Source organism: Carcharhinus amblyrhynchos, chromosome 22 (assembly GCF_965287045.1).
Source record: "Carcharhinus amblyrhynchos chromosome 22, sCarAmb.v2.hapA, whole genome shotgun sequence".
NCBI lineage: Eukaryota > Metazoa > Chordata > Chondrichthyes > Carcharhiniformes > Carcharhinidae > Carcharhinus > Carcharhinus amblyrhynchos.
The window spans coordinates 47714266-47740167 of record NC_137345.1 but is presented as its reverse complement, the minus strand read 5'-3'; the positions used below and the strand labels follow the sequence as shown (position 1 = coordinate 47740167).

At 42.8% G+C, this 25902-nt stretch overlaps 1 protein-coding gene and 1 non-coding gene across 2 annotated transcripts; both read left to right on the top strand.

Moving 5' to 3' along the window:
- Window positions 1-504: 504 nt before the first annotated feature.
- Window positions 505-4939, top strand: LOC145356992 (putative G-protein coupled receptor 139). The gene is made up of 2 exons (XM_080210020.1): window positions 505-577; window positions 3975-4939. The coding sequence occupies exons 1-2, from the start codon at window positions 505-507 to the stop codon at window positions 4937-4939; spliced, it is 1038 nt and encodes a 345-aa protein (XP_080066146.1).
- A 20401-nt stretch (window positions 4940-25340) lies between these two features.
- On the top strand, window positions 25341-25532 carry LOC145357170 (U2 spliceosomal RNA). The gene has a single exon (XR_013889259.1). It is a non-coding gene; the product is annotated as a U2 spliceosomal RNA (small nuclear RNA).
- The last annotated feature ends 370 nt before the right edge of the window (window positions 25533-25902 follow it).

Below are 25902 nucleotides of genomic sequence, written 5' to 3'. Positions count from 1 at the left end.
CGCAAGTCGTATCCCAGACCTTGACTGAGTTTCAGTGACTCACAGTGTAAAGTAATTCGGCTTCATAAAAGTTAAACTTCCAATATCTGGAGTATAGTGAGTGGCAGAAGTGGCTGAAGAATAAAGCCAGAGGAAATAAAATTGTTTGAAAATCCGGCAGGAGCCAATTTATTATCACAACAGCTGCATCCAGGAATGCTCAGTAATGAGAAGGTGGCTTGCTTTGATTGAATTTAATCATGCAGAACTTTATGGTATCATTACATTGGAAATCCAACATTAAATTGTCCACCTTAATGATTGTCTAGGTAATCATTAACACTTCAATTCACATATTGACTGTCCATTACTTACAGAAACCCAAAAGAAAGCCAGCAACGCCTTGTTTACTGAGAGAAATGACAAAATGAAATAAAGCAATAAAGTATTTTAAAATATCAGGAATGACAAGGCTACAGGAGTATTGAACATACCGTCCTGAAACTGGGAGCTTTGATATTAAAAATGGATGAAGAGCACTGGATGATAAAACTGCAGAAAGTCTTCTACCCTCTCCTTGCTGTGATTGGAATTCCATGTGAGTACATGCCTGTCCGGAAGACTACAGTGAAATAAGCTTCATGTAAAAGCACAGTACTGACGTAACACTGTGTCCTGTAGCTATGTTTATGCAGAAGGTTTGCATCAGAGGTTATGGGGAAAAGGCAGGAGGATGGGGATGAGAAAAATATCAGTCACGATCGAATGGTGGAGTAGACTCGATGGGCCGAGTGGCCTAATTGTGTTCCAGTGTCTTATGGTCTAATGATCACTGGTGGACTTTTCAGTAATGACACTCTGCCTTTGTTGATTGTGTCTGAGACCACAAGCTGGGTTCATTTTTTAATCTCTATTTTGGAAATGAAGATTTAAAACATGAAAATGACGTTGAAATTGTTGCTCTGCTGCAACATGGGTTTGTATCGGCAGTGAGTAAACCAGCTTCACGGCTGGAGTCTGGGGCTGGGGAGGGGAGTGGGGGGGGGGGTTAAACCCTGTCTGCTTTTTGAATCAATAACCCAACAACAAACTCAGCAATATGGGGATACTGTCACCTTTACAGCTGGAAGGGGTTTTCTGGGATAAAGTTAACAGCTGCACAATAAATCTTTAATACAAATGGGTAAAAGCATGATGTTAAATAAACTGAATTAATCAAGTCATTCCGAAGATATGAGGGCTATTGTCTGAATATGTTCAAACACCAGTAGTGATCCTGCACCAGGGTGGCACAGTACCACAGTGGTTAGCATTGCTGCCTCACAACGCCAGGGACCTGGGTTCAATTCCTGGTCTGGGTCACTGTCTGTGTGGAGCTTGTACATTCTCCCCATGTCTTCATGGGTTTCCTCTGGTTTCCTCCCACAGTCCAAAGAGGTATGTGTTAGGTTGATTGGCCATGCTAAATTGCCCCTAGTTTCAGGGGGATTACAGGGTAGATGTATTGAATTGTGGGGATAGGGCCTGGGTGGGATTGTGGTTGGTGCAGACTCGATGGGCTGAATGGCCTCTTTCTGCACTGTAGGGAAGCTGTTGTGTGACCTTATGTTTAAAAGATTATTGAGCATCTGTAATGATTTTTGGAATGAGTTATAGATGTATTTTAGTTTTAATCTATTAATATTATTTCGATTGAAATATTATACAGAAATATATCAATTCTTCAAGTATTATAGTGTTTAGAATGAGAATTGTGTCACCGAATCTTTAAGAATAAAAGAACTAGGAGCAGGAGTAGGCCATCCGGTCCCTCAAACCTGTTCTGCCAGTCAATAAGATCATAGCTGATCTGTTTGTGGACTCAGCTCCACTTACCCACCCACTCACCATAACCCTTCATTCCTTTACTGTTTAAATATATCACCTTTGTGTGATATATTAAGGATGTCCTTTTCACTCTGTCCCCTCTGCTTATATCATTTAAAAGTAGCGATGCCTTCAACTATCAGATCAAAACAGATCATACCAAAAGTAGCGTTCACCCAAAGACTAATTCACAAAACATTATTAAAAAAAAACCGAATGTGGCATCGGAAAATCCCACTTATTCCATTGACAATGTTTCGAAGTTATTCATGTTTTTGAGCTTATTATTAGCTATAATTATTCATCTGTCTTCTGCAAATGATGGCTTGCTCCACATCACAGGCTGCAATCTAATGATGGATAAAAGCCTTATTTCTATTAAATCCCGTTGTTATTGGCCTTGGAGGGAGTGCAGAGGAGGTTTACTAGGCTGATGCCGGAGTTGAGGGGGTTGAGCTATGAGGAGAGGCTGAATAAATTAGGCTTGTACTCGTTAGAGTTTAGAAGAATGAGGGGAGATCTCATTGAGACGTATAAGATGATGAATGGGATGGATAGGATAGAGGTGGAGAGACTCTTCCCGCTCAGAAAGGACAGTAGGACTAGGGGGCACAACCTCAAGATAAAGGGGGGGCGGTTTAGAACGGAGTTGAGGAGGAACTTCTTCACTCAAAGGGTGGTGAATCTCTGGAATTCTCTGCCCGTTGAAGTGGTGGAGGCTGCCTCGCTAAATATTTTTAAGACGCGGGTTGATGGGTTTTTGATAAGAGAGGGGATTAAGGGTTATGGGGAGAGGGCGGGAATGTGGAACTGAGCCACGACAGATCAGCCATGATCTTATTGAATGGCGGGGCCGGCTCGAAGGGCTAGTTGGCCTACTCCTGCTCCTATTTCTTATGTTCTTATGTTCTTATGTAATAATTTTATGAGATGTTATATTTGTAAATGGTTAGTAACTGTGACAACAGAGAACTCATTAAAATGTCACTCCTGCAGACTTGCAATTATATTTTTCTTTCCCACATCTCTCAGAGACATATCAAAGGATGACTTTCTTTCTCCAGGTGAAAACAACAGCTATTTTCTTTTTTCCGATAGCAAAATCCCACAAACAGCAACGTGACGAATGATATATTTTTTCTGTTGGTGTTGGGAGGATAAAGACTATCAGTCAGCACTGTCTTACTGGGTGAACCCTTCCTCTCCTTCTCCTGGTGTTACAGGTTCTTCATATCACCTGAACAATAGAATCTCAATTTATTATTAAATGGGCAGTTCGGGTCACAGTGGTTAGCACTGCTGCCAGAGTCCCGGGTTCGATTCCCGGCTTGTGTCACTATCTGTGTGGAATCTGCCTTCTCCCCCGTGTCTGCGTGGGTTTCCTCTGGGGGCTCTGGTTTCCTCCCACACTCCAAAGATGTGTGGGTAGGTGGATTAGCCATGTTAAATTGACCCTTAGTGTCAGAGGGACTTGCTCGGGTGAATGCATGGGGATGGGTGGGATTGTGATTGGTGCACACTCGATGGGCTGAATGGCCTCCTTCTGCACTGTAGGGATTTTATGATTAGCCTCACAGTAGGAATGTGTCTTTGACAATGCAGTACTCCATCGGTAATGCAGGGGCTTTTGCCTAAGTTGTTTGTACAAACAAATCTCTGTAACCCCTAGGGTTTGAATCTACAATCTTAAATAATTTAACACAGGATTGTTCATACCTGAATTGTGAAATCTGTATCTGCAATATAGTTCAGAGCTATGCAGGTTAGATGGATTGACAATGCTAAATTGCCCCTTATGGCATGATTTTCCACACTCACCCCAAAACTAGAAAATCCCACCCCAGGTCAACAGACCTTCGTATGGTCTGCCCTCCACCTGCTATGATTCCTATGATAGATTGCACCCTTAGTGTCCCAAGATGTGTTGGTTAGGAGGATTATTGGGGTAAATCCATGGGGTTACAGGGATAAGATGGGAGGAGTGGTGGTGGGCCTAGGTAAGATGCTCTGTTGGAGATTTGGTGCAAACCTGATGGGCTGAATGGCCTATTTCTGCACTGTAGGGAGTCTAGAAATATGGGGTCTAATGTCAAATACAATATTAATTTTCATTTTTTTTTCTTTTTCAGCAAACATTGTGGCCTTCTTAATACTCTGGCAGAGAAATTGCATGATTTCCAAATCAAGCACTTATTACCTGATGGCGATTTCAGCTGCGGATACCCTGGTGCTTATTCTAATTGTAATAATTGAGCTAGTCCTCAGGTTCTATATCCCTGAGCCATTTTGGGCGAGAGATCCATGGTGTACGATCAGGGATGTTTTTAATTACGGTGCATACAACGCTTCTGTTTGGCTTGTGGTAACCTTCACGGTTGAACGTTTCATTGCAATACGTAACTTTAAACTCAAAACTAAATTATGTACCACAAGATGTGCCATCATAGTCATAACTCTCACTTTTGTCTTGAGTTATTTGCTCGCGATTCCGTATTTTTGGTCGAATCACTCCCAAGTGAGACAGATTTCTAACAATGTCAGTGAGACACTGGATATTCTGTATGTTTGCGTTTACAAACAAAACATCTCACAGCTCTTTGTTCATGGCCTGGTGTGGTTTCAAACAATTTTGGATTATATTATTCCATTTATAATTATTTTCACACTGAATGGCTTGACACTTAGGCTAATTGTGCGGAGTAATAAGGTGCACCATTCCTGTGAAGTGAAGGGGACGGACAACTCAGCCAGCTCTCTTCACTTCAGGGCTCAGAAGCGGAAATCAGTTGTCCTCCTGGTCACTGTTTCGATGAGTTTTGTGCTCTTGTGTGCTATCAGACTAGTCACACAGCTCATTCTGCGTATCGCATACTACGATATTGACCGGGGAGACTATTCGCAAACCATTAATGTTGTTGCCGATATTGGGTCTATGATTAACATGACCAGTTTGGCGATTAACATGCACCTGTATGCATGTACACAAACCAAATTCCGGAAAGAGCTGCTCTATTGTGTAAATGCCGTGCTGTGCTCTTGTAAACGCTGCAAACATCCGCATACTGACTCTCCAACAGCCATCTATCAGCTGTGACCCCTTTGGACAATCCTTTGGAAAGTGTAATGCATTGCAGTGGAATACCAAACCTTTCAATTTTGCCTTATCTGGAAATTAATTTAAAGTTTAAGGTTTCTTCATTAGGCTCACATTAACACTGCAATAAGACCATAAGACATAGGAGCAGAATTAGGCCACTCGGCCCATCGAGTCTGCTCTGCCATTCAATCATGGCTGAGATTTTTCTCATCCCCATCCTCCTGCCTTTTCCCCATAACCCCTGATCCCCTTATTAATCAAGAACCTATCTATCTCTGTCTTAAAGACACTCAATGACCTGGCCTTCACAGCCTTCTGTGGCAAAGAGTTCCACAGATTCACCACTCTCTGGCAGAAGAAATTCCTCCTCATCTCTGTTTTAAAGGATCGTCCCTTTCGCCTGAAGTTATTCCCTCTGGTTCTAGTTTTTGCTACTAGTGGAAACATCCTCTCCATGTCCACTCTATCCAGGCCTTGCAGTATCCTGTAAGTTTCAATAAGATCCCCTCCCTCATCCTTCTAAACTCCAACAAGCACAGACCCAGAGTCCTCAACCCTGCCTCACATGACAAGCTTTTCATTCCATGGATCATTCTTGAACCTCCTTTGGACTCTTTCCAAGGCCAGCACATCTTTCCTTAGATATGGGGGCCAAAACTGCTTACAATACTCCAAATGAAGTTACTGTGAAAATCCCCTAGTTGCCACACTCCAGTGCCTGTTCGGGTACACTGAGGGAGAATTTAGCATGGCGAATGCACCTAGCCAACACATCTTTTGGACTGTGGGAGGAAACAGGAGCACCCAGAGGAGACCCATGCAGACATGGGGAGAACATGCAGACTCTGCACAGACAGTGACCCACGTCAGGAATCGAACCCAGGTTCCTAGCGCTGTGAGGCAACAATGCTAATCACTGTGCCACTGTGCTATCATGACATCCAACTAACTGCTGAACACAAAACAATACTAAACCTGTAAATTTGCTTTAAGATGGGTTAGAATGATATAAATCTCATCTTCCTAATTCAGCATCTTTAAGGTTTCAGTTTAAGTTATCGGGTTAATAGCAAAGCATATTCAAGAGCATCTGAAAACATGCTGTCATTGACAATCCTTTTCTTCCCAAAAGCCACATCTAACCAGACTAGGCAATGGTGATCAGAAGTAGGAATTTGAGCTGATTTTGTTTCTCCTGCAGTGGGAGTGCTGAGGTCAAGTGTGACACCTCGACTAGTTCCCTCGGTGAGATCAATTAACGCAACATAACTTGGTGATTCAACATGGGAGCTTGCTGGTTTAGTAAGACTCAGCCACTCACCGGATGAACTTGAATCGTAGTCACAGCAAAAAAGGAAGCCATTTGGCCCATTGAGGCCATGCTGGCTCTCTGAAGAACAGCCCAGCCAGCTCTATCCCTCTGCTCCATCCACGTTAACCTGCGAGCTTATTTCCCTCAAGTGCCCATCCATTTTCCTTTAGTAATCATTCATTGTCTCAGCTTCCAATCCCCTCGAGGCAGCAAGTTGTTACTACTAACTGCATTAAAAAAATGTTCTCGTATCTCCTGCCCAAAATCTTGAATCTGTTTCCTCTTGTCCTTTATATGGTCAGTTATAGGAACAGCTTTCTTTGTCTATCTTAACTAAACCTTTTATAATCGTGTACACCTCTATTCAATCTCCTTTGTTCCAATTTTTTTTGGTATGTTTTGGTACTTCAATTCTAATCAAATAAGTCAATTTAAATTAGGTCCGATCATGGTCTCCACATGAGGGAGAAATCAAATCCACACTGACAAGGAGAGATATTATACCTCATCCTGGGTTTGATCAAAGCAGATCTGAGCAGAAAGGATGAAGTACTGCACCCCCTCCCGGGCTTAATCTGATGCTTCATCCCAGCCAGAAGGCTAAGATGGCTTCAAAAAATTGCATCAGGCAAAGCCTCGATTTAACCTCATTGGCTACGCTGATCCTTTACTCTAGCCTAGCTTCGGTAAACCACCTTCGCAGGCGTCAGCACACCCCCAGCACAATGAGTTAACATCGTCACTGCCTGATCATGGTTTCACCCCGCCAGCTTGGAACAAACCCAACTTTTCCAACCTAAACTTGGAGCTAAAATCCCTCATCTCTGAAGCCATTCTGGTAAATCCGCTCTGCATTCTCTCAAGGACCCTGACAACCTTTAAAGTTTACTGATCCAAACTGGATACAATAGTCTAGTTATGGCCTAACCAGAGCTTTATAAAATTTCAGCATAACCTCCCTGCCTTTGTACTCAATGGGCAGGATTTTACAACATTGCTCGTCCCAGAACCATAAAATCCCACCCGAGGTCAACGGACCTTCTCATTGTCCGTCCTTTGCCCGCCCCGATTCCCGTGGCAGGCGGGGCAGTAAAATTCCGGCCAATTATGAAGCCCAAGATCCCATATGTTTTGCTAGTTACTCTCTCAATATTCCTTCCTGCCTTCGAGGGTCTATGTGTATGATTCTCCTTGTTCTTCTGTTACACTATCTATGGTGTCAATTGGTATCATCCTCACTGTTTGCCACATTTCCAAATTTAGTCAAGTTTTGAACTTCTACTCCATATTCCAATATCCCAGTCATTAATATAAATATCAGTTTAAAAGAATGTGGCTCCAGCACTGGCCTTTGAGAAACACCATTGTCAACCATTCTTCAGTCTGAGAAATAAGCTTTTGCCATGCATCCTTAAGCAAATGTCTCATCCAAGTTGACACTGACCCTACTCTACCACAAGTCTCAATTTATTAACTAGCCTTTTATGTGCTACTTTCTCAAATGATTCCATAAAATCCGCGTAGACAACATCTCTTCCACCTTCTCATTCACTTCATTAAAAAATTAATCGAATTGAACTCAGTTAGATTAATCCATCTTCATCTGCCTTCTATAAATCCATCCAATTAATTCATCCTTAATAGAATCAAACCTCTCCATGTGCTTCTTCTTGCCTCCATGTTTATTGTTTCTAGAATCTTAGACATTGCTGATGTTATACTGACAGACCTGCAGTTACTCAGAATGTCCTTACATGCTTTCTTGAATAAAGGCTTCACATTCTCCACTCTCCAATCCTCTGGCACCACCACTCCCACCCTCAGCTCCTACTTCCCCCTCCCCCCAATACCAATGTAACTGAGTAGCAAAATGCCACACTGGTTAGCTCTGCTGCCTAACAGTGCCAGGAACCCAGGTTCAATTCCAGCCTTGACTGTGTGGAATTTGCACATTCTCACTGGTCTCTGCACGCAAATCCTCCCACACTCCAGAGGAGTGCAGGTTAGGTGGATTGGCCATGCTAAATTGCCCCTTAGTGTCTCAAGATGTCTAGGTTATCGGGATTAGTGGGGTAAATATGTGGTGTTACAGGGATGGGACCTGGGTAAGATGCTCTGTCAGAGAGTCGGCAGAAGATATAACCACTTTATCAGGAAAATTGAAAGAGCCTTGCCTTTTTCTTTAAGTAATAGTCTCTTAGTCGCATTATCTTCCATGTGGACTAACACTAATGCTTCTGTAAGGACATACAAGCAGTATGATGTCATTTATTTTAATGCAGTTGCTTTCAATATAAAAAAGTAATTTCACCGTAAATGTAAGCAGCATGAATGTGACTTTGTTGCGTATAATTTTTCATTTGCTCTAATTCTCATAACATTTTGATGGGACAACAATTGTAAAAAGACTTCTGTGTAATACTCTGTTACGGGCAGTCGATGTAGTCTAGCTAAAAGGCTACTATCTCCTTGAAAATTATGAGGCTCTTTTACTAACAGTAAGAATTCATTGTTTGACAGTAAATGTATTATTCCAGAACATTCTATACAGAGGGAGAATTCCTCACACTGTGTCTTTCATTTACAAACTTTAAGTTTGAACATAGCCACCTTCAGAAAGTTGTGTATATGTATTAACTTAGTTATCAGAGAACAAATTTGCAGCAATGAGATGAAATGCCTTTATTGTATGTGTCTTTCAGTTCATCGTGACTAACTCAGAATGAATGTACTAAGTTCTGCTAAGCATTTCTTCATGTCTTTTTGTTTTTGTCACAAGGCATCAGTGCCCTTTGGAGAATGTCAACATGCATCAAAGTCCAGGGCACTCTGATTATTCCTGGGTGTATGGAAAGCTGGCAGTTGTACAAATGGTACCCAAAAGTTGAAGTCAAAATGCACAAATAGGATTTATAAAAACACAGCAGCGACAAGGCTGTACCCTCCTACTGAAATTCAGACTGTATTTATGTTGACGCTTCATACTTTATGTATTATTAAATTGTCTTAATGTCTCACTCAGGCTACTATGTCTTCTGATGCCACACATCAGCATTCAGGAGCTATGGTTTCAGCTTTTGCAGATTCCAAACACATCCTCAGCACTCTCCCGATATAAAGATGTTGCTGCTGACCCTGGTCAATTTTCTAGCCTTGGGGTTGTTTTAATTGTTTTGGCAGGAGGCCACCTTTTGAGAGAGGAAGGGAGAGATTGGCTTTGGCAGGTCTCAGAGCAGTGCGGCCAACAGTCACTGAGCTGCCAGTTCATTTCCTGTCGCAAACTTCCATTCTGTTCTAAAGCTACTTCGAAGCCAATCAATGACTCCATTTTAATCAGATCGAACCAAAGATGAAGGTAAATGGCGCACAAGAGTGAACAGTTGTAACATGGGCCTAGCATGTAGCAAAATAATGGAAGTTTATGTTTATTACTTATTTCTATCCTTTGAATATTACTACGATATCTGTACCATTTAGGAGCAGGCATTTTGTATGCCCACCTAGCACTGAATGTTGTATCGGGCGGCAACCCATCAGCACAAGTATTTCATCCATTTTTTTGCGCTCACCCAAACTAGCTTTACCAAAACTAAATGCAAAAAAAACCAAGAAATCTATCTCAAGAGGGCTAGAATACAAGAGCAGGGATGTACTTCTGAGGATGTATAAGGCTGTGGTCAGACCCCATTTGGAGAATTGTGAGCAGTTTCGGGCTCCGTATCTAAGGAAGGATGTGCTGGCCTTGGAAAGGGTCCAGAGGAGCTTCACAAGAATGATCCCTGGAATGAAGAGCTTGTCATATGAGGAACAGTTGAGGATGGTCTGTACTCATTGGAGTTTAGAAGGATGAGGGGGGATCTTATTGAAACTTAGAGGCCTGGATAGAGTGGATGTGAAGAGGATGTTTCCACTAGTAGGAAAAACTAGAACCAGAGGGCACAACCTCAGGCTAAAGGGACGAATCTTTAAAACAGAGATGAGGAGGAATTTCTTCAGCCAGAGAGTGGGGAATCTGTGGAACTCTTTGCCGCAGAAGGCTGTGGAGGCCGGGTCATTGAGTGTCTTTAAGACAGAGATAGATAGGTTCTTGATCGATAAGGGGATCAGGGGATATGGGGAAAAGGCAGGAGAACGGGGTTGAGAAAAATGTCAGCCATGATTGAATGGCGGAGCAGACTCAATGGGCCGAGTGGCCTAATTCTGCTCCTGTGTCTTATGGCCTTATCTGTGATCTTTACTCAGATTATCATTACCATCATCCATTTAAAGGTGCCGTGTCTTCATGAGGCTGATTTGACTTTGTGCGATAGTGCGAAACAGTGGAAATAAAAATCGGGAAGGATGTTCGACGGGCTGCCCTTTCACTGTTTCACATCATTGTTCAAGATCAAAATCTAATCATATGAATAGTACTTTATAGCCATGGTAACACAGTGGTTAACACTGCTGCTTCACAGCTCCAGGGATCTGGGTTCGATTCCCAGCTCGGGTCACTGTCTGTGTGGAGTTTGCACATTCTCCTTGTGTCTGCATGGGTTTCCTCCGGGTGCTCCGGTTTCCTCCCCACAGTCCAAAGATGTGCGGGTCAGGTTGATTGGCCATGCTAAATTAACCCTTAGTGTCCTGAGATGCATAGGTTAGAGGGATTAGCAGGTAAGATATGTAGGGATATGGGGTAGGGCCTGGGTGGGATTGTGGTCAGTGCAGACTCGATGGGCTGAATGGCCTCTTTCTGCACTGTAGGGTTCTATGATTCTATGATCCTCAGATCTCCTGTTTGCTTGTGGAAGGAGCTGTGCACCACTGTACAAATCAGTAAAAGTAGATCGTTGACAGAATAAAACAAAGCAACCACTGAGGTTGAGAGGGAATGGAAATGCAGGAAAGTTATGTTAGACTTGTACAGAACCTTGATTAGATTACACTTGGAGTGATGTGAAGAATTCCGGTCTCCATATCAAAGGATATTGAATCTTTGGATTTGAAAGGTACATCATGTTTGACAAATTTGCTCAAATTCTTTGGAAAAATGACAGGGACAGTAGATAAATGAGAAGCTGTAGGTTAATGTATTTAGATTTCCAAAAGGTATTTGACAAAGGTATAAGAGGCTGGTGCATAAAATGAAAGCTCATGATAGTGGACAAAGTGTGTTAGCGTGGATTGAAAATATAGAAAGTTAGAATAAGTGGGTCCTTTTCAGAGAGGAAAGATATAACTTTACCGCAGGGATCAGTTCTTGGCCCGCAATTGTTCACTGTTTATATTAATAACCTGGAGAAGGAGCAGAATGTAAGGTTTCTAAATCTGCTGATAATACGAAGACAGGTGGAAGGACAGATTGTGATGAGAACATTGGGATTTTTGCAGTGGGATATAGATAGATTGGGTGACTGGATGAAAACCTGGCAAATGGAGTTTAATATGGGGAAAGAGTGAGGTCATGCACTTTGGTGGGAGGAATCAAAAGGCAGATTATTATCTAAATGGTGAGAAGCTGGAAGGGAATGATGTTCAGGGGGATCTGGGCGTTCTAGTGCAAGAATCACAAAAAGCTAGTAGGCAGGTCCAATTAAGAAGGCAAATAGCATGTTGGCCTTTATTGCAAAGAGGTTGGAGTTTAAAAATAGGGAGGTTTTGTTGCAATTATATGGAATTTTGGTGAGGCCTGTTCTGAAACACTCTGTATATTTTTGGTCACCTTATTTAAATAAGGAAATAGTAACATTGGAGGCAGTCCAAAGGAGACTCAGCAGGCTAATTCCCGGGATGAGAGGTTTGTGCTTTCGAGATAGATTAAATAGCCTGGGTCTGTATTCCTTGGAGTCGAGAAAAGTGAGGGCTGACCTTATTCAGATGTGTAAGATCCTGAAGAGGCTTGACAGGGTAGATGTTTTCATTACTGAGAGAGTTTCGAACAAGGGGACTTAGCTACAAGATAAAGGACTGATAATTAAAACGGAGATGTGTAGAAATTTCTTCTCGCAGAGGGTGGTGAATCTCTGGGATTCTCTATCCGGAAGGGTGGTGGAGGCTGGATCATTAGAAGTATTTAAAGTGGAGGTGGATAGATATTTGTTAGATCGAGGAGTAAAGGGCTATAAGGAAAAGGAGCTCATAGAGTGGCCATGATCATATTGAGTGGGGGTAGGCTTGAAAGACCTGGTAGCTTATTTCTATTTCTTCCGCTCTTGTGAGTGTTCTTGGAGAAGGTGTAAAAGAAAAATTCAGAAGGATGATAACAGAACTGAAAGGACAAACGGACCAGGAAAGACTGAACAAACTAAGCCTTTTTGAAATGCAAAGGAAACGATAGAGAGTTGGCCAATCCGATAAGGAACTCAGCAGGAACCTTACCAGAAGCAAGGTAAGAATGTGGAATTCACTAACGCAAAGAGTAGTTGATGTGGAGAGCAGGAATACATATAGGTGCACACGGGTTAGCTGGAGATGGGTGGGAGGAGGCTCGTGTGGAGCATAAACATCGCTCTGTTGGGCCAAATGGCCTTATTTCTGAGCTATATGCTCAATGTAATCTAACATAATAAGATGTATGAGATGTGATGGTGTAGCAAAATGTTATATATGTTATTGCACCATGCAGTTGTAGTCAAAGAAAGGATGGTTCAGCAAATATTTTTTACTGAAGGTGTGCACCTAAACATTTTGCTTCACGTCTTTAAGTTACTTTATCAGCCCTTCACTTCTGGAAAAATAAATTACCAAAATCCCATTCTGAAATTGTTTAAGATAAGAAATGTTAATGGTTTTATATTCCTCATATTCCACTGTTCTTTAGATTAGTCAATATAATTTTCAAAACCTCCTAATAAATGGCAAGTTTGAGCTTCACCCAATGATCTTTATCTACACCCTGGCCATGGCTGTAGCATTACATTCTGCAGTCTCTCCTTTCCTTCCCTATGTACGGTATGCTTTGTTGATCCAGAAGGAAATCTTCAAGTGCGTACGATAAAAATATAACAAAACTTACTCCAACTTATAAATCAAAGAAAAGGTTTAATAAAGAAACTTCATTACTCCAATACTTGAGGCCTCACCCGAAGCCAGTCCAAGCAAGCTAATAATTCCCAACAGATTCTTATTTATGCTGAGTCAGCTGAGCAGCTGGTCATCACATCATTCTGTTATTGGTTACGGGGTCAGCTGTTATCATTGGTCACATTACAACAGATACAACAGATACCATTCTGACATGCTTTGTCTGTATAGCACATAAAAAACAACACTTTTCACTGTATGTGTGACAATAATAAATCAAATCAAATCAAAGATTAGCTCATGCACACTATTTTTGACCTCTTGTGTTAAGTTTAGGTACTGACTTTTTTTGGGGGCTATCATAATTCCATACAGGTATACGTGCCACATTAGACTAATTTGGGAGTAACAAATTCAGCAGAGATTATTAATTATCGGATTAACAGTTTACAGCACACTACGGGCTTAATGGTTGACAATACATCTTTTAATGTAGAAATTCAGAAAAAGATTATCTTAGAATGAACATATAAATAATTCTGAATGAAGCAACAACCAATGACTAAAACACAGTAGCTTGTTTCTTTATATTATTGCAGTCAGTTCAATAAGTACTGTGTGGCCTCACTATGAACTGTGCATCAGAACTGTGACATTTTTATGCATACATGGGGCTACAGTAACCTAGGGCTTGCTTGATTGGAAACCTGAACTGTACAAAGTCAGATAAAGGCGAGTTCAAACTTCGTGTGTGCGTGTGTGTGTGTGTGTGTGTGTGAGTGTATGTGTGTCTGTGTGTGTGTGTGTCCGTGTGTATGTGTGTGTGTGTCTGTGTGTGTGTGTGTGTGTGTGTGTGTGTGTATGTCCGTGTGTATGTGTGTGTGTGTGTGTCCGTGTCAGTGTGTGTGTGTGTCCGTGTCAGTGTGTGTGTGTGTGTGTCTGTGTGTGTGTGTGTGTGTGTGTGTGTGTGTGTGTGGGGGGGGGGGTCGTGTGTGTGTGTGTGTGTGTGTGTGTGTGGGGGGGGGGTCGTGTGTGTGTGTGTGTGTGTGTGTGTGTGTGTGTGTGTGGGTAGGTGTGTATGTATGTGGATAGGTGTGTATGTGTGTGGATAGGAGTGTGTGTGTGTGGGGAGGGGGTGTGTGTGTTGGGGGAGGTTTGTGTGATGAAGGTGATAATGAGATGGAAGGTTAATCTCATTGGCACCTGATTGAGTGCTGGGAGATTGAAAACTATTCAGCGCTGAACAGTGCCTTAAGGGAACACATTTCACAGCTTTACAGTTGTGACTGACAGCCTTGAAAACCCTACAATGAATGGATGAAAGATTATCCACTAATCAACTGGAAATATATTTGATTTATATTTTGATGTTAAATGAACTGTAGTAAGGGTCCTCCCAGCTCCTCAGAAACCTTTGATATTCTTCTCGGATCGAGTGCTGATGTGCCTCAACCTAGACCAAAAAGACCCTTTCTGTCTCAGTCCCGTGCACCCAGCAATGTGGAAAATAATTTAAATCTTACACAATGACCCAAGGTTTGCAGCAGATTGTATCTGAAATTTCATACGTGCTTCATTGCACAAACGGACTGTGACATCAAAACGGATAGAATTAGAAAGAGTTTGCACTTTCTACACGCTTATAAAGAAGTCATTAACCCACATCTCACTGGGGATTAGACCACTTATACCAGTTACAAGAGGCCTCTAGGCAAAAAAAATCATCAGTTGCCTCATAAAATTCATCACTTAAACTGTAACTTGTTCCCAAATTATAAATGAGCATTTCCCTCACATTCCCATAACTCTATGGCTACTGCATAATGCTGATCATTACACACAATTTTATTTCCAAGACAAAGGTCATTTTTAATTAAAAGACTCAAATGTAATTTTGATTTATTTGATTAAAGGTCTTCATAGAATCATAGAATTGTACAGTGCAAAAGAGGCCATTCAGCCCATCGAGTCTAGATCAACCACAATCCCACCCAGGCCTCCAATGCCTTTACTTTCTCTGAAGACTAAGGAAATTTGACATATCAGCTACAACTCTCACCAACTTTTACACATGCACCACAGAAAGCATTCTTTCTGGTTGTGTCACAGCTTGGTATGGGCTCCTGCTCTGCCCAAGACCGCAAGAAACTACAAAGGGTCATGAATGTAGCCCAATCCACCACACAAACCAGCCTCCCATCCATTAACTCTGTCTACACTTATTGCTGCCTCTGCAAAGCAGCCAGCATAATTATGGACCCCACGCCCACCGGACATTCTCTCTTCTATTTTCTTCTGTCGGGAAAAAAATACAAAAGTCTGAGGTCACGTACCAACCAATTCAAGAACAGCTTCTTCCCTGCTGCTGTCAGACTTTTGAATGGACTTACTTTGCATTAAGTTGATCTTTCTCTACACCCTAGCTATGACTGCACTTTCTCGTTTCTTCTCTATGAACAGTATGTAAGAAACAATACTTGTCACTATATACTAATACATGTGACAATAATAAATCAAATCAAATCAAAGGCTCCATCCCCTCAATCCCATGCATTTACCCTAGCTAGTCTCCCTGACATGAAGGGGCAATGTAGCATGGCGAATCCACCTAACCTGCACATCTTTGGATTGTGGGAGGAAGACCTGGAGGCCAGTATGTGCAAACTCCACACAGCCAAGCTGGGAATCGAACCCGGGTCCGTGGTTCTGTGGGCACACAGTGGCCCAATGGTTAGCTAAAACTCTGGCCCATAGCTCTGTACATTGGTTAAAGATTTTGGATTCAGTTGGCTGGTAAGCCGAATCCCAACTGAAACTGGGGGATTTTGTGGACCTTTGGACAATATCCCTTTGACCCTCTTCCTTGTTTTATTCAATTTATTATTTCCAAACTGTCAAAGCCACCCATTATAATCACAACCTGCCCAATCATTTTGGCAGCTTTGCTTGTTTTCATTTGTTTGATTGGCCTTTGCTCGCTGATGATCTGTCCTGTCTAATGATCCCATTCCCATTTCCCTTACAGACCGATTACAACACCAGCTCATTAGTTTAATTGAGCAATCACTTCTCACCATGCCATCACTCACTGACCTTGGCAATGTCTGCATCACTTGGAAAACCAGAGCGCTGGCTGTTCACACCAGAATTTTGGGTTAAGTTCAAAGTTAATTGCCTCTTTGAGCTGAGTAATTCCTTACTGACTCTGGGAGTTTCCCACGTGCCGACAAATCCACCAGGATTAAACTCAGATATGGGAAGGATCAGAGTGAGTAATAAAAACAGAAAAGAATGCAGAAACTTGGCAGGAGTTGTAACATCTTGGAACAGAGGCAATGTCAATGTTTCAGGTCTTTGCACAGAACTGAGGCAAGGTAGAAATGTGGAGAATTATAGAGTTGGAGGTGGGGCTGAATAAAAAACCAAAGGTGGGTCGGGGAAAAGGAAAAATGCACAAATTTGTACTGGATATAAGATAAAGAGGAGAATTAATGGCGCCATTAAAGGATTGAAGAATGCTAACAGTGACAAAAGGTAAGATGTCAGAATCTGTTGTGCAGCAAGGTGGCACAGTGGTTAGCACTGCTGCCTCATAGCGCCAGGGACTGGGTGCGATTCCTGGCTCAGGTCACTGTCTGTGTGGAGCTTGCACATTCTCCCCATGTCTGCGTGAGTTTCCTCTAGGTGCTCTGGTTTCCTCCCACACTCCAAAGATGTGCGGGTTAGGTGGATCGGCCATGCTCAATTGCCCCTTAGTGTCAGGGGGACTTACGAGAGTAAATGCATGGGGTTATGGGAATAGGGTCTGGCTGGGATTGTGGCCAGTGCAAACATGATGGGCTGAATGGCCTCCTTTAATACTGTACGACTCTATTCTATTCTATATTAATGAGAGCAACTGAAGTACAGGGGACAGGCATCCAAGTAGGGGAAGGGTGGAGCTCTGACAAAGGGTCATCCGGACTTGAAATGTCGGCTCCATTCTCTCCCCACAGGTGCTGTCAGACCTGCTGAGTTTCTCCAGCATTTTTGGATTTGTTTCAGGGTGGCACAGTAGCACAGTGGGTTAGCACTGCTGCTTCACAGCTCCAGGGACCTGGGTTCGATTCCCAGCTCGGGTCACTGTTTGTGTGGAGTTTGCACATTCTCCTCGTGTCTGCGTGGGTTTCCTCCAGGTGCTCTGATTTCCTCCCACAGTCCAAAGATGTGTGTGTTAGGTTGATTGGCCGTGCTAAATTGCCCCTTCATGCCCTGAGATGTGTAGGTTAGAGGGATTAGTGGGTAAAATATGTAGGAATAGGGGATAGGGCCTGGGTGGGATTGTGGTTGGTGCAGACTCGATGGGCCAAATGGCCTCTTTCTGCACTGTAGGGATTCTATGATTCCAGCATCCAGAGTGTGTTACCTTTGTTTGAAGGGTAGCATTGTTGGGGCAGGTCAGGGAGCCAAAAAAACATAAACTACAAAGAGGTTTAAGATGGAGAGGAAAGTTTACTGTCTAAAAGTTGTTGATTTCAATATGATATAAAAGAAAAATACTGCAGATGCCGGAATCGGAAACAAAAACAAAAAATGCTGGAAAATCTCGGCAGGTCTGACAGCATCTGTGTAGAGAGAATAGAGCCAACGTTTCGAGTCTGGATAACCTTGGATCTCTCTCCAGAGATACTGTCAGATCTGTTGGGATTCTCCAGCATTTTCTGTTTTGGTTGCTGAGTTCAGAATTCTGGAATGCGCCTAATTGGAAAGTGAGGTGTTGTTCTTCCAGTTTGCTATCTCATTTTTTGCCACCATTGGCACTCTTTCTCCCTAAATGGCAGGATTTTGCTTTCACCACAGTAGGTAAGTTAGTTTTTTTAAAAAAGTGTGGCCCAGTTGTTAGCACTGCTGCCTCACCATGCCAGGGAGCTGGGTTCAATTCCCGGATTGGGTCAGTTTCTGCACAGAGTCTGCACATTCTCCCCATGTCTGCGTGGGTTTCCTCTGGGTGCTCCAGTTTCCTCCCACAGTCCGAAAGGTGTGGTTAGGTGGATTGGCCTCAGTGTATCCGAACAGATGCTGGAATGTAGCAACTAGGGGATTTTCACAGTAACTTCATTGCAGTGTTAATGTAAGCCTACTTGCGATGAATAAACATTAACTTTTAGATGGGAAACTCAAAATCAGGGTTATGAGACTTTGACTAATGGAGAACTACCCCAAGAGAGCACAATATAAATATACAACCAGTGAACAAACAGGTTCAGAATGATAAAAAGTGAAAAGGAGCAGAATAAATAAGAAGATTGAACATTAATCTACTTTTTGAATACCTTGCGGCTCGATAAGTAGCTCAAAAATTCATGCTTCAAGCTTTTTCAATTTACGCCTTGGCCAAAAGATTTAATGTAATTCCTAAAAAAACCTTGTGCAATTCTAATCCACAAAGCTAGTTTCAAATGAGAGCTTTTATGTGTGGAGATTATCTGAAAAACTTTGCTGGTGGACGTAAATAATAAAGCATGATACCTGAGAAACCAAGCTGACTTAACAGTTAATGGTTTTGATTCATAATCACCTTTAAAGGGCAGGTAATAATTCTCACAGGAGATTAAACGTAATCGAAATGTTCAACCCCAAACAGAGGAAAGACTCATCTAAGTTTTAAAACTATAATGGGGAAAGTAGAGATGAGTGCATTACATGCTTCAGAAATCTCTGTGAGCTGGGCTATACGTTCATTGATCAGAAAGATTAGGCTGCATGAGGTAATGGTACACATTTCGCTTCATACCTGACTGGATGAAGTACTCTTCAGGCAATTAATATGCCACAAAATAAAAAAGCACAAAATGAAAAGGCTTTCCATGCAAAGGTGATGGTGTAGCGGTGCTGTCACTGGACTTGTAATCCAGAAACCCTGGGTAATGCTCTGGGGTCCTGGGTTCCAATCCCACCACAGCAGACGGTGAAATTTGAATCCAATTAAAAATCTAATGATGACCTTGAAACCATTGTCGTAAAGAATGCATCTGGGTTCACTGATATCCTTTAGGGAAGGAAATCTGTCCTTACCTGGTCTGGCCTAGATGTGACCCTAGAGTCACAGCAGTGTGGTTGACTCTGAAATGGCTGAGTGAGACACTCACAGCAATTAGGGATGGGTGTTAAGTGCTGGCCCAACCAGTGATATCTACATTCCCATCTGTGAATAAAAAAAAGGTGAATCTCTCCTTTTCTCAGGTGACTAATTTCACCTGTCTACCTCCCCGTGTTTATCAACAAAAGGTGTGGGTGAGAGAGGTGTCAGGGGAGCTCCCAATTTGTTTGGTTATCCTGTTACATTGCTCACTGCTGGCGAAATTGCATGGATGGGATTCCCTCTGTGATCCCGCTGGCCCGACCCAGCAGCAATTTCCCAGTCGGACAGACAGAGCCTCGGACGGGAAGTCTGTCCTTACTCCTATCAAAGTCCTTAAAGTGGCTGTTTACTGACCACTGAAGGGCCTTTTCCTTCCCCGCCTCAGTTTTTAGGCTGGAGGGTGTCAGTGAGTGGTAAGAGTGGTGGGGTGGAGGCTGTAGCCCTCCCTCCCCCCTAGCCCCACTCTCTGATACTGAGATCACTTCCCTGCTCCTGACCCCCCACCCCCATTCCCCTGCCCTCTCCCCGGGCATCGTCTACCTTCCTGTCCCTGGGGAGTGTTGTCCCAGGATTTGGGCTCAAGCGTCGTGCAGCAGTACCTCCTCTGGCCACTGCAGTGCTGAGCCTGGAGGAGCTGAGAGTTATTGGTCTATCTGATTGTCTGATAGCTTTTCAAGGTAGGACTTATATTCCAGGGGAACTGAAGTCCCGCCTGCTGCCAATCAATGCTCAGGTGAGTGTGAGGTGGTAGAGGGCCTGTCGGAGTTGGTAGGGACGTGAAACAAGTGAGACTTTCCAAACGCAGCACCTCACCCTCATCTGTTTTGAAATCCATTGCTTTAATCGAGTTTGATTACTTGTGTTAAGTGGTTTGATTAAAGGTTCCTGAGTCAAAAGTATTGAGACCTCCTCTTTGCACTCAGTTGGTGAAGAACCATTTTGTCACAGCAAAGGTTATGAGTAGGGTCAGTAATACACATCTCACCATCCATAGTAAAATAATCTTCTTAGTCTGAAACTGATTCTCTCTTAAAGAAAAAAAGTCAGAATGAAGTTTACTTCTCCTACTACCTTCACTAGATGTCCTTATTTACTCACAAAGCAGGAAGTTGTCTCAGAATAAAGATTAAAATTGGCCAGGCAGTGGTTTAGTTTTTTATGGGTGTTAAACATGGGCAGTACATGGGCAAACATAAAGCAATTAGAAGCACTCCACCTTGACATTCTGGTATCTATTTGCAACATTAGGTGTTGGACAAAATCCCCAACACTGAGGGTCTTGTGGAGTGCGGAATACCTGGCATCAGCAGCAAACTCATCAGAACTCAGCTTTGTGGGTCTGTTCACATTGAGGTTCCCTGTACACCAGAGGCAGTACTCTACAGCCAGCTGAACCTGCACCAAGAGGCAAGGCCTCAGGGAGAACAGGCATCAATGGCTTTACAATCCTCCCTTTGGAAACAGAGGTCTCCAAACTGGTTAACATCTGATCTGGTCCTGCCCCCAATCAGCCCCAGGCCAGTTGTCAAGTGGCAGAAAAGGCCGTCCCATGGGGGGGTGTTAGGGAAGAAACAGACTTGAAGAGGGAGGGATGTTATAGTGGCCACAGGGAATCATCAGTGGATCTCCCCCTGGGCCTCATAGAGTACAAGCCCCTCATTAGGTGAGTGGAGCTTCGCCCTATGGGGAAGGAGCAGTTTAAAAATAGCTGGCTCCACTCAGGCCGGCAGTCAAAGAACTCTGGGGCTGACCCGTACACTGCAGACTGCATTATGTACACTGAAATTAAATATGACAGTGACTGAAGCCTGGCCTCAGTGAGATTACTAGTGTTATTGAAAACCCCACTGAAAGCCTTCTTCCTTCCAGTGTTGGAGGTCCATGTAGAACCTGCAGCAGAATCTGAAGGTACAGAATCCTTTCCCCAATCTTGTCCCTGAGTTGATTGTCTACAGGAGATTCCTCTCAGTACAGAAAATGAGGCTGTCTTGTCTTAATCCCCTCAGCATTTCTCCCCATTGGTCATAGTGGAGCAACCTTACACAGAGAGAATTGTGCCTCTCCTGTCACTGTCTATAGAACAGTTCTCCTGAAATATCACTGGGAAATCAGCTCGCCTCCTTTCCCTGAGGCCTTACAGACACACGCGCTCATTTGTTTCCCTTCATCGTCTACCTTCATTGACATCCCAATTCTTCAACATCTTCTCAGTCTTCCATGCAGCAATGGATGATCTATCTATGACAGTCTTCCCTGGAGCTGAAGATCATTCCTGTTCTGAAGCTCTTTCCCTGTGTGCTTTAAGGAAGGAATATGTTCCTCAGAGTTCCCTGAGTTCTTCTCTTCCAATTCCAGGGCATCCAAAGGTCAATGGTCTTCAGTCTTCTTTCTTGGATTGACCTTTCAGCATCTTTGTTGTCTTTGTAGTTCAATCATCCTGTAGCCTGCACTCACCTTCCCAGTAATAGAATATAGAACATAGAACAGTACAGCACAGTACAGGCCCTTCGGCCCTCAACATAGCCAAGCTATGTCTAAACCCAAGATCAAGCTATCCCACTCCCTATCATTCCAGAGTGCCCCATGTGTCTATCCAATAACCGCTTGAAAGTCCCTAAGTGTCCGACTCCACTATCACAGCAGGCAGTGTATTCCACACCCCAACCACTCTCTGAGTGAAGAATCTACCTCGGATATTCAATTGTCCATTGAACTTGGGTGGGAATTTCCGGTCTTGGGGTGGGTGTGACCAGAGAATTCCGCCCAGAGAGTCTAACACATGATTGACTAATGTCAGTGGTACATCATCACCCACGTCATATATTAGCATATCCCACCCGTTAACCCTTTATACTACACGTAATGGAAATATCACCTTCATAACAGTCCCTGGATTTTAAATTAATTAAATGCAAAGTGTTTCTTAAAGAATTGCTATCCTCTACAAATATAGATCTTCTCTTTCTCACTAAGTGTCACTCACCGTGGCATCGCGCTCAGTTTGAACAGAATCTCATCATCCGACACTTTACAGCCTTTCCGATCTCAACATCGGATTCAACAGCTTCAGATGATTCGCCCTACCCCCACCCCCACCCCTTTCTTTTCATTTTATTTTATTTTTAACTGTTCTCAATCTTTTATTTCTTTGTTGTCTTTATTTTTCATGCCCCCCGGTCTTCCCCCCCATTTTATCTCCTGTTTTCTCCCCCTTTGCTTCCCCTTTCCCATTTTTCTCAATTTTACCTCTCTCCCACCCATCTCCCCCCTCCCCCCACACCTTCATCTGTCGCAGCTTACCCTCTGATTCCAGCTTCTCTGCTGTTTGGCCATTCACGCCTTCTATTTTCTCTATGGGCTGCTATTTAGAAGCCTTTCCCCTGGTTTCTGTGGCTATGACTCATCTTTCATTCCCTCCCCCTGCAGTATAAACCTCTCTCACTTTCTCTGCCTTTTGGCTTTGACAAAGGGTCATCTGGACCCGAAACATCCGCTCTTTTCTCTCCTTCCAGACCTGCTGAGATTTTCCAGCATTATCTGCAACCACATTCTGAACTTTGACAGGGGAATGTGTTTTTCTGTCTGAATAATACAAAATGGGCAGTGTACGCATTGACGTCACTGGTGTAATTAGACTCAGCAATGATTACACATTTGTATGTTCTTCTGCTTATTGGTTCTGAATTAAATCAACCCTAAGGTTGTAAAACAGGAATACAATTAGTTCGTATTTATTTAAGTGTGAAGGAGCTTTACTTTAATCATGAACACTTGTCAAATTTCCTGTTGCTTTCTAACTGCCTACAAACTCTGCGGCCAATGTTTCTAAGGACGTATATTGTCAAACGAGATGGATTCAGCAACATTCTCTACTGCCATGATGCTTCATTGTCCTCAATAATTAATCTCTTATTAATCCAAATCATAAAATGATTGAAATGTTACCAGTGTTACTCATTTGAGCTGATCTGCTTTGGGTCCTGGCACTGCCTAATGAGAATACTTTCTGTAACTGCTTGCCTACTTTGGAGTTGGTCACTCTTGGATTCACAGGCAAGCCACACATATCTTTCTGATATCCAGAATTAATCACAACAGTAGATGCTCAATCTGCGCTTTCGATTGAAATACACTTCACAGTTTTTACAAGGCAGATAACGTCACTTAAATCACCTCAGTGTCACCACATTTTGAAACCGTTAATGAGAGCAGAGGAAAATGACAAAAGATTAAAAAAGTATTTATCGCATGAGAAACCACTTAAGATTGGCCCTGAGACTTGAAAGCTCGACAGATAAGTTGAAGGAAGCTGTAACGTCAATCTGGAGTTTCAGTTGTTGCACTGTAGCAGCTGAGTGCACGCAATTCACTGACATCCTCTGAGTTTGAAGATTAGAATCTTCCCGAGCATTTCAATGTTTTAACCTGATTACACTGGGATTTACAGATCAGAATCAGTCTTGTTGCACTGGCTGTGATTATAGAAAAAAGGAACTTGTGTTTATATTGTGCTTTTCACAACAGCAATTGGATGGCATGGTGGCACTGCTTCTCAGTGCCAGGGACCGGGGTTCGACTCCTGGACTGGGTCACTGTCTGTGCAGAGTCTGCATGTTCTCCCCATGTCTGCGTGGGTTTCCTCTGGGTGCTCAGTTTTCCTCCCACAGTCCGAAAGGCGTGCTGATTAGGTGCACTGGCCATGCTAAATTCAGTGTACCCGAACAGGCGCCGGAGTGCGGTAACTAGGGGATTTTCACTGCAGTGTTACTGTAAGCCTACTATGACACTAATGAAATAAACTTAAAAAAAACCAAAATACTTCACCCATAATGGCCCAGAATTTGTGATGAAATTATCAGTGAGGCAATATGTCATTATCAGATTACAATAATGGAAGAAATCTGAAAGCAAATTCTTGAGTACATACATGTGTAGTTATGAGCAGGAATCCAAGGATTTGAGATACCTTGATCCACTACAGAGTGTGTTCTGATAGTCCTGTCCAATCGGCTCAGCACTGTAACCACAGTAATGGCACAAACATCCTGTAATTACCCACTAATTTTACACTAAATCATCTGAAAAGATAGAGCTATTGCATTCAGGAGTGAGTTTTTCATGGTGTAATGAGTGGTACCATGGATCGCACAGTATAAATGGAGCTTTGAAACTTTCCAAAAATGTGAGTCAACTGGGTATAAAATGTGATGTGAGTGTGGGTGGCCACAATTTTGAAATGTGAAAACAAAATTTAATAATTCTTATTAAATTAAGATACAGTTTAGTGAATGAATCCACTGTACAAAAATACCTTTAAACATAATCAAATAGTTTTAACACCGTCAGAACCATTGTGCTCAGCTTCCTAAAGATCGAATTCATTGAGTCACTTTAGCTTTGGCATGAACAAAGAGCATCAACTCTGGATCAGAACTGGTGTTTTCAGTTTGTGAATCATCCCAATGTAACAAATCATCTTCAAAGAGCCTCGGCGCAAGATTTTCCATTCCTGTCCACCACGGGAATTATAGCGGGCAGGACACGGACCAAGCAAACGTCTCAGGTGAGATTTATCCGGTCTTGGGAAGAGTGTTGTTAGAATGTAACCAGTGACAACTTGGTAACGTGACCAATGGGAACAAGGCGTAAGGGTCAGCTGACCCAGTAAACCATGGAACCAATCACAGAGGGATGTAATAGTCAGCTGACCAGCTGATTCACTGTGAATAAAGAATTATGTAGAATTGTGGGGAGTTTGGAGTGGCCCAGAGCGAGGTCCCAAGTTTGGAGTCATGAAATTTCTTTACTAAACCCTTTCTTTGATTTATACATTTTGTTATATTTTCATTAGCTGCATTTTGAAGAGTTCCTTCTGAAGAAACAAGTGTAGCCGGAAAGCCCCGCCTATAAACTTTTACAGCACAGAAAAAGAGGCCTTTTGGCCCATCATGTCTGCACCATCCATCGCTTCTCGGCCTTTTGGCTAAGATCAAGTGTAGTATTGACATGCTGCACTTGGTTGAAGTCATTAGGATACATTTCAGCTTCATTTGAAGCAGTTTTTTAAAGCGGCATCTCGGCCATTTGGCTAAGATGCAAATAAGATCAAGCCCTGGAGGAGGAGCTACACCTACTCCAGTCAGCTTGGATCATGTAGATCAAGCCCAAGACAGGAGGTGAGAGCCCTGTCTTGTCAGCTTGGATCGGGAATGTCCCAACTTGTTGGGACTCTGAATTGGGTTTAATTTGACTTGATTGGATTGGAATAAAGTTTTAAAAAAAAAATCATGTCTGCACCATCCATCAAGCACCTATCCACCAGTACAGCAAACTCACAACATGAGGAGTTTGAATAGGATGTGCTTCTCTCATTCAACAGATGAGAAGGAAAATCTCCCTCAGACAGCAGGCAAACAAATAACATGAAATGGGAGCTAAATTACAACAATTAATTTGGGATCCCACACTTCCAGATGTCAAATTTTATTAAAAAACAATCTGATTCACCAATGTCCTTTTATGGAA

Coding starts and splice junctions, on each gene's coding strand:
- LOC145356992 (XM_080210020.1), top strand. CDS start 505: ATGGATGAAGAGCACTGGATGATAAAACTGCAGAAAGTCTTCTACCCT. Junction 578..3,974: donor TGCTGTGATTGGAATTCCAT/GTGAGTACATGC, acceptor TTTCTTTTTCAG/CAAACATTGTGGCCTTCTTA.